A 9948-nucleotide genomic window follows, 5' to 3' on the forward strand; every position below is an offset into this window, starting at 1 on the left:
TTTTATAAATTAATAATAAATTAAATAATAGCAATGGAGGCGACCATGAATCAATTCTTAAAACTAACGAACACGGTTTTATATTCCTTTTTAGAGAGAGAGCTCTTCGATTGAAAAACAATTGTGCAATAATACATTTGGTAGTATTTACCCAGTCAACCTCAGAACGGAGGACAAACATCATCAAGCAGTAACACACCCTAGGACAAAGTAGTATAAACATTGTACTTTTACCGCACCTTACGTATTCACCATACTCATCGAAAACTATAACTTTTCCATATTAGCGTTCTTGGAACTTATTTCTGCTTATAATGCAAGCCTCAATTAGGAACGAACTAAAATGCTTATCCTAGGTGGTAAAAAGAGTATAGAACCCGATGGAAACAATTGGTTCTAATTTTTGGTAAATAAGAGAAAATTCATGTTGTACATGCTGTAAGCTGAACTATCACCAAATATCCAAATTCCAATACTTAATATGTGTGTAAATAAATTATTGAGAAGGATTGTCTTATAAATTTGCTGAGTTATCAGTTTTGAGTTAGGAAAACTATAATTGCTTAAATAAAATAATTTTAATTTATTTAAAAATTATTTAAGTCTCTAACACTCTGTGTTATTACACCTCACATCCAAAAGTTAAAAACATTTTGCAGGCTATTCTGCCCAGGTCAATAAGTTTAGTCAAATTAACCTATTTTATAACTTTTCCGTCCGTTATAACGTTTTTTTTAACAATTGATTATGGGTGGGGAGGGGGGTTTAGGGTTATACAAAAGACACCCCTAACTATATACAATATTATAAATAAATAAAAAATTAAAACAAAATAATAATTCTAATTAAAAGTTAGTAACAAAAACAATGATACTTATGGATTTAACAAAATAAATAATTGACTTCTAATGAAAAAAAAACAAAACGGTAAGAGAATTTAAGAAAAAGATTAAGATAAAAAAAAACAAATTAAGATAAAATAAAATGACTGACAATAATAGAACTGATAAATATAGAACTTGAAACAGGATGACCTGCAGCAGCCTGGGCTTCAGTCATCGGGTTCTGGTTGGGTTTCCCAAGTTTAACTGTAGATAACTGGGAAATGGAACTTTTTTTTATGTAATCCTCTATTGTCTCTATTTGTAATTACCGATTCAATTGGCTGTTTCTTACAAGCCAAGAAGCAACCTGCAATTCTTACGACTTTATTTTGAAAAGATATGATTACATAGAAAATTTTGATATTTACGAATAGAAACAGTTGAAAGGAGGAAAAGTTTTTTTATGAAAATTTCAACTGTACTATACTTATTCTATATCATCTAACTGTTGTTCTCGATCGATGTAATTAACATTAGAAATTAAATGGCAATACAAATATTAAATAAATGTTGAATGGTTGTAATTTCATGATTTCCTTGAAAATTAAATTTTTCATGAGAAGAGCCGAACTCATTGTATCAGCGCAGCTATTATCGTTGAAGTTATGAAAAACAATGAATTGGTGGGATCAGTTGTGCAGACGGACGTGGTGGCACTTCCTGCTTCTGGTTACATGGCAGCTCTCCTATGGATCAACAAGCCTCTACTATCCCACCTCATCATATTTGGTGCTGGAGATAGGTAATCAAATCTTATAATTACAATAATATTATATAAGATTTCACTTCATGTTTATTTACTAGTCGAAGACGAACATCAAGTTTATGGCGTTTTTTATTGACATACTCATCGTTACAGACAACAGTATTACGAAGTATACTTCAAGAACCTTGGAGTACAAAATATATATGTATTCCCTGAAGACTTCTCTGATATCGACCCGAAGGATCCTAGGCTTCAAGGGGTGGTTTTGGTAATGGCTTGCCCCCCGTGCTCCAACAGTAGCATCCTGGATCCTGTAGATCTCTCCATATCCAGGGGAGGAGATATCAAATTGCTCAAAGATCTCACGAACAGGGCAGAAGACATTTGTAATGAAGACGATGCCATTCTCAATAAACAGAGAACCACACTACAGCGTGCCTTGTCCATTCCTCAGGTAATAGACTTCAATTGCATATAATCTCAACAGATAACTATCAATATTAATTTATCTGTTGTACATAACATAATCAGAAAAATATTTTTAGTGATTCATATATCTAGTTTTTAGTTATTGAAATGATACATTATTAATTATGATATTTAATTATAACCGAATATTCACCGTATTTACATTCTAAAAGATCTAAATCTGACTGGCATTAGTTTAAAATTCGTCGGATAATTCGGCTAGACGAATCATAAAAAATTCATTAAAATAATTAAGAATAAATATTTCTTTTTCTACTATTTTGGTACTATTACTGACCGTCATCCGAACTATCTTCCTACAATCTGCTTCACACGGTTAACCATCTTCTTCCAAAATAAATATTTCTCTTCTCATAAAACAGTAGATCCTTCACAATCAATAAAAAATTAGAACTAGATATTACAAAAAAAAATGTCTTTATGATTTATGTTTACTAGGTCCAGGGAGTCATATATGAAACATTTTCTGAATTTGAATCAGAAAACATCGAACTTGCAAAGAGCGTAATTAAAGAAATGAATGAATGGGCTGCTCAAAAACATTATAGAGAATCATACACTGAACCAACTGAAGAAGCCGACACAGAACCAACCGAAGAAACTCTTCTAAAAGAAGTAGAAGTAATTTATTTAATTTTTTTTCACTTTTATATATATATATTGGAGATATATAAGATAATATATAAACATATAAGATATAAAAGATATATAAATTATAAAAGATCTGTAATAAGAAATGTCGAAAAACTATGTTTAATCTGCTAACTTCACCAGAACCTCATCCCACACCCTAATCCCTTAGAACAACCCCTATCCAACAACTTCCATCCCCATAATCCCCCTCGAAGGTTGAAACGTGAGTAGCTCTGAGAACCTTAGTGAATATGCTGTTGGAGTTCTGGCAGTGGCCAGCTTCCCTACTCAAGTTTTCAATACTGTAACACAGTAGAGAGTTTTTTGCAAGAGATGCGCTGGGATCTCTTGGAGTTATGATTTGTCTTCCACACGAAGGGGAAAAACGTGGCTCAGAGTCCCCAAAGCTGAATGTAAATGTTGTAAAAATGTATGTCAGATTTATTTAGTTTATTTTTACTAAAACTTTATATTTAAATAAATTATTCCGTTATATTATTTCGTTATTTTTTTAATTTGAGTTATATTGCCATCATTTAATTTAATTTTATTTATTGATTTTTTCTTCTTTTTAGTTTGTATATAAAATATGAATGAAAAATTAGAACTCTAATACTTATTGCCCTAGTTTGTGGCAGATTCTTCGTTAAAAACTATAAATAATAATTTTATTTATAATCTTAGATACTTTCTTGAGACTTGTTACTGTTGTTTAAATAAATAATTTAATTTTTATCCATTTTAGTCTCAACACATTTTATTTTCCTTACAACTCCGACGTTTCGGCCAATCCGACCATCCTCAGGGACAATCTGAATACAATTTTTGAACTAAATAATTTAAAAACTCAACTTCATGCAGGCTATTCTGCCCAGGTCAAAACAACAATTTCTAATTAGTCAATGTTCACATTAAAAACCAAAATTAAAATTCATTTATCACAGTCACTATTTGTTAAAACTTTATCATTGATGAATAGCCTGTTTATCATTAAGTTGAGTTTTTAAATAATTTAGCTCAAAAATTGTATTAAGATTGTCCCTGAGGATGGCCGGATTGGCCGAAACGTCGGACATGTAAGGAAAATAAAATGTGTTGAGATTAAAATGGATAAAAATTAAATTATTTATTTAAACTATATAAATAATAAAGTTATTATTTTTAAAAAAATACAAATTGTTATATACAGCTGTAAATTCCTATATCTTCTGTAAATTTTATAATTTAAGAAAGAGAATTGGGATGGCCTCCTAATACACAACCATTCTTCAGTTTACTGCCAATGCGGTCTTGCTGGTGCGATGTCTTCAGTCATCGGATAGCAATGGAACTTAAACAATGTGTTGGAAGGGATTAAAATTTAAAATTTACCAACAATTTTGACTGAGTTTCCCAAATCACCGAGGTTTCTAGCAGATATCCTGAAATTCGCCCTTCACCTTAAAAGTTTTGGAAAAATTATCTCTCTAAATAATATTAATAAACCACTATCGATATAATAATATCGTAGAGTAATATTTTACCACAATTTTTGCATTCTGCATTAGGCTCTCGGATTTCTCAACTTTATGGGCTTTCAAATTAATTAGATGGGGTGACATCTGGGAAGAGGTGATTTATTTTTTATGTAGACGTAAAAAGGAAATACCTAACTCCTATAGTATCTTTAATTAATGTTCTAGTAATTGCATCACAGTTACCCCTACATTTCTACGGACAACACCTAACTCCATTACTGCAAAACGTTGCAGTAATGGAGTTTAATCTTGGAACACAGTGAAGGCGTGAAACGAGCAATGTTGGGTAATATATAACATCCCCACCGCTGAAATTATTGCCTTTAAAAAAATGTATATTCCGTCTCCCTTCTTCTGCATCCTTTCCTGTTTTGCTCATTATGTCTTCCTTCTCACATTGAATGGGATAATTCTAATTAATGTGATAAGATAATAATAAGAGATTATAAAAATAACTTCACTCAAGTGTAATGAAATCTGAAGGAATAAATTGTTCAAAAAAATAGTTTAATTTAAGTTCACTGAGGGAAATTTTCTAGTTATATTATTGAAAATTGATGGACATTTTGGCCGCTATTTTATGGTGCCAGTGATGCGGCGAGAGGGATGCGCTGGGATCTTTTGAGCTCTGCTCTACCCCTCACACGTGGGGGATAGAGTGGGCTCAGGGATCCTCAGGTCGATTGTGTAAATATTGTATATTAGAGTGTAAATGTGACTAGAGATTATATTATTTTATTTATTTTTTCATACACATAGTTTGATTATGTTAATTTTTTTTTATCCTTCTGTTTGTATATATTTTAAGATTTTGTTTCACTAATTTATTTATTTTTACTCTTATTTTATTTTATTTTAGTATGAATGTGATCATTCATCACTATTACCTATTCTCCACAACTGTGTGGCAGATTGTAATATATATCAATAAATAAAAATATTTTCTATTCTATATTTTATGGTAAAATATTAGGTGAAATAAAAATACTAAAATACATTGGTTTCTTTATTTGGGGGTTTTTATTTTTTTAATATATAAAATTTTTAATCTAGATTATCTCTCTAGGAAGTCTGATGAGTCAATTCATTTAAAATTTTTTGAGGTTAATGACTTCCATTTTTGAATGAATTATTTATTAATTATTCTTGACATTGTACAACGTTTCAGGACCAATGTCCCATATTTATGCACTTTAAAACCTCATGATTTCATATGGGAAATCATGTCAACCATTTGTGCATCTTCACTTCTCTCTAGCACATCCATCACTCTCATTAATAAATAATTCATTAAAAATTGGAAGTCATTAACCTCAAAAAATTTTAAATGAAAATTTTTAATGTTTTGAATAGAGGCGCCTATGTGAGCGTTTAAATTTTAAAACGAAATTGTTTAGAATTATTAAAAAATGCATCTGAAAGAGCTACAACTGTGGTCCTTTGTAATGTTTCGATGTCTTTAAAGATTTCCAAGACATATAAATGCGGTACCGCAAGTATGAGACACTAATCATTATTCCAATATAACTGTTATTCCAAAATAACTGTTATCCCAAAATAACTATAATTTCAATGGGAGCAGTTGAGTAGATTATGACAACAGTTGATTTTAGTCCAAATTTGATCGTGTCATAAACAGGGGCCGTATTTAAGAGTCATTTTTTAAAATTATTGTTTTAGATGCGGGTGACACTAAAGCGTGAATTAAGTTAGATAATGAAAACCATATGTCCCTTTTAATCTCCAAACTTTCCTACCTAAAATAGAGAGGAAAGATAATCGCTTAATTTTAATATCGGAATTATAAATTAATTAAAATTACTGCATTCATATTTTCTTTTTTAATATTCCAGGTACCGATATGTGACTTATATGATCTGAGCCCCTTACCAGACATCTGTCCGCAAGAAAGAAACTGTTTGTCGTTGGAGAACGAAGGAGTATTCATTGCATTAATAATGAGAAAAGTAAGCATGCATTTCATTGCATCATATTATATTTAAAGTATTTTTCAAGCTAACTAATAATGCTCGAGTATTTTATTAGACTCGGAATCATAAAAAGATACATATAATATAACAAGCATTATTGAAGATAATCTCAATATATTTAAATTCAATTTTATGAAACCTAATGATTTCTCTCAATTTTATCAAACACACCTTATTAATACGTATCGGCTCGGGTCATTTAAATTTACCCGTCATTCCGAATTATACATACAAGATTTTTTGCCACCATCCGACGATATTGAAACAGTACAAAGGATAAAATGGAACTAGGCAGGGTTATCTGTATAAAGAGGAGAGTTGGATAGTATTTACTTTTTCAATTATGAGTAAAAAGTATGTTGGTACTGATTAAAAGCTGTAATTAGCCATACACGTACTCAAAAATTATGATTATTTTGTAATTGATTACATTAAAATTTAAAGTGATAAAATGCTTTTGTAATTAATTATATAAAATTCTAAAATTGCAATCAATCACTTCTTGTAATTATGTAATTGATAATTTTGAGTAATTTCGAAATCGATTCTTTTCGAATTCAGATACTACTTGCTTAAAGATTTTGATTAAAATAAATGTGAGTATAGAGTACAAAGATAAATGAAGTAGTTTTTTTCTTAGATAAAAAATAACTAAATCGTAAAAAAATATATATTGTATTCAAAAGAGTGAGATTAAATCAAATCATGAGTAGGATAGATTTACTTTTACTCAATATTTTTTTTATTATGGATTACTCTCATTCAAATTTGGATGAAAATGAATTTCCTGTACTCATACTTTTTTTTTTGTTAATGACTACTATACTCAGTTTGAATATTGTACTCTCAACTAAAACATTATGAAAATTGTTAAATTCAAAAACAGACAATTCAAGTTAAGTAATCGTGAAGTGGTGTAGCGGGTTCTTTTTTTTTTTTGTCTAAAACCAGCCTTAGCAAAACATGTTTTTTTTTTTTTTTTATTTAAATGAGATATATGTATATATATCGTGTAAGACCCAAAAGTTGATAATTTAAGGGAAGCCCGTTTTTCTTTGATATATTTTCCCTTTAATTTTTATAGAAAAAGAGGTTTCAGTGTATCATTTTTTATTTCATTTTTATTTTTACTCATATTTGTAATGCATACAAACTAATCTTGGAGAAATTGGGTATTCTAAGAAAAATAAATTAGTAAACGAAACCCTATATTTACAGTAGGTCAATTTTATTTTTGTGTTTCGGTAACTTTTTTCATTTAATAAAAACTTTTTTTATAGAAACTACGTATTATATATTCAATTTTCAAGTATTTAAACACAACTAAAGATGTCCTTTCCGAAAAACAAAAAATTAATTTTAACTATTACTAATTATATAGACAAAAATATTGGCAACAAATGTTTCCATATGTAGGCAGTGGTTATGAGGAATTGATTTCTTCTATCTAGCTTTACAAATACAAGAGATTTTATTACAAGTAATTTGCCTTATAGATATTTAAACTATTGTCATATTGAATAATACTGTCCTACAAAATATTGCTAACAGAATGAGAACTAACTACAACTTAAATGCTAGAAAGTGCACTTATTACTGGACATGCCTTCAACATCTTTGTAGTCATGTTTTTTCCTTCAGCCGTAGCTATGCATAAATCACCTATTCTTATGACCTGCTATGACACTTTTTTCATTACACATTTCATCTCTCTTAGTCACTTGTGAATATTTTTTCCTTAGACTTTCTGTGTAAAACTTCATCTGCATTCAACTCAAATTCGTTATTTTTTATTTTATTTATACGTCCTGATTCAATCGTTAACATTGATGGAAGATAGCTTCTGTCCAATTCTTCATCACTCAAGGAGTTCTGCTTTTCCGCTTTAGTAATACTCCTATCTATTTTTTTCCAGAGAGATCATTTAGAAAAGGATTCACTATCACCTAGTTTCCTTATCAATTCTTCAACACTATCTTGAATTCGGTCCATGGCCTCTAGAAAATCTGCTTTACTTGTGGTAAAGCCGCTGCACCCATATGTACATCTACAATAACCCCATGTTCTCCTAAAACTATATTAAAATATTTCTCTTTTTTTTCGAACCTTCTATATGCTACTAATGAAAAAACAGTAGGTACCAATCGAATGCAATTTTAGTCATTACCATTTTACAACGAACAGAAGAAGAATTTGAATGTATCATTTCAACATTCAAGAAACTGTTATAAAAAAATTGTCTGTCAATATTAGAAACAGATTGTCAACATTAGGAAAACGGTGTTGTCAACTTAGAGTGCAAGTCATTAGAAACGATTAAAATCACAACGAATAGATTTATAATGAAAACCACAACTCAGTTTTTCAGTATCATTGAAAGCCATTTTCCTGCAGTTGGTACTAGAGTCAAGAAAATGATCAACCATGTGTATTGTGTTCTCAACGTTGAAACTGTCATTAACTGTAAAGTTTGTCATTGGGCTTAGGGTTAACATTAAACAACTTAATGTATGCATTACTGAAAAAAAATCTCAAGATAATGGTGTGTATTAAAAAAAATTTACCGTTATTCAACCAAATATTTGTATTATTATTTCTTTGATATAAAATACAATTAATACTCAAAGTATAGTCCATTTCTAATCCACCACCATTAGTCTTCCGCTAGGCAATTGCTCGATCTCACGCTGATACCATTCTTTAGGAAATGTTTTCCCTTGAAGGAAATGGGCCATGGCTATACAACTCATTATAATCTTACATTCGTATCAAATTCATTAAGGAAGAGAGCAACATGTACTTAACAGTCTTTGCTCTTCAATTCCCATTCTTTCATTGAAGACAAATGTAATGAATCCGATTTAAACGAATTATTATTTTTTAATTTGTTACTGTAAATTTGGAGTAGCAAAAAAGTTAAGCGACCGTGTCAACTTTTGTGAATTAATTTAAATAAATCAGCAAGTTAAGTTATGTTTTAGAAAATCACAAGGCTTGACTCCAAATTCATGATAAGCATGGCAGAGGAGAGGGGTCTTTTTGGAACTGGAAATAAAAACAACAATGAAGAGGTTGAAAAATTACTTTCAGAAGATCGACCTTCATCATCAATAGGTAGAAGAAAACCTAGAACAGAGGTAAAATATTACTCGAAAGTGTAAATAAATAGTTAAACAAACGTTTTAAAAACATATTTATTACATAGTAATACTCAACATATCACTGACTTATAAATGATAGACAAATAAATCTAATACGGATATTTTCGGTTTCCATCCCACCAGGTTAAACAAAATTTTAGCCATTGGTCAACCTGGCCAACCAAATTCTCAAAATTCCAACCATCCTAATCCTTTGGTTCAACCTTATCTAGTTCCACCCATCCCTACATCCCTCCTAGAAGGTTGAAACGGCAGTGGCCAAGAGACTTATTAAAATAAAAATGGACAATTGGAGTTCTGACAATGGTCAGATTCTCCACTGGCTCACTACCAGTAATGCGGCGAGAGGGATGCGCTGGGATCTTTTGAGCTCTGCTCTAGGGATGCGACATCGATGTTTCTAAGCCGATGTTTTTTTAACATTGCCGATGTTTTTGAACAACTATTGAAGGAACATAAGGTCTGTTCCAATGACTACCATGCTCAGGCCAGTCAGAAGTGCTTTTTGTATCAAAGAATAGGACATCGACTACAAAAGACATCGATGTTTTAAAATATCTTTGCTTA

General features: G+C 30.4%; 1 protein-coding gene across 1 annotated transcript in view; it reads left to right on the top strand.

Annotated features, from left to right (window-relative positions):
* LOC106679075 (putative methyltransferase NSUN7) overlaps window positions 1-9948 on the top strand; it is a 35107-nt gene that overhangs the window by 21837 nt on the left and 3322 nt on the right. The window contains exons 8-12 of the mRNA XM_067044606.1: window positions 1448-1626; window positions 1744-2044; window positions 2518-2700; window positions 6083-6196; window positions 9202-9357. Of these exons, the coding sequence (XP_066900707.1) occupies window positions 1448-1626; window positions 1744-2044; window positions 2518-2700; window positions 6083-6196; window positions 9202-9357 (933 nt within the window). The remainder of the gene's footprint in view (window positions 1-1447; window positions 1627-1743; window positions 2045-2517; window positions 2701-6082; window positions 6197-9201; window positions 9358-9948) is intronic.

This window comes from Halyomorpha halys, unplaced genomic scaffold (genome assembly GCF_000696795.3).
Source record: "Halyomorpha halys isolate HHAL.00 unplaced genomic scaffold, Hhal_1.1 Scaffold176.1, whole genome shotgun sequence".
Classification (NCBI taxonomy): domain Eukaryota; kingdom Metazoa; phylum Arthropoda; class Insecta; order Hemiptera; family Pentatomidae; genus Halyomorpha; species Halyomorpha halys.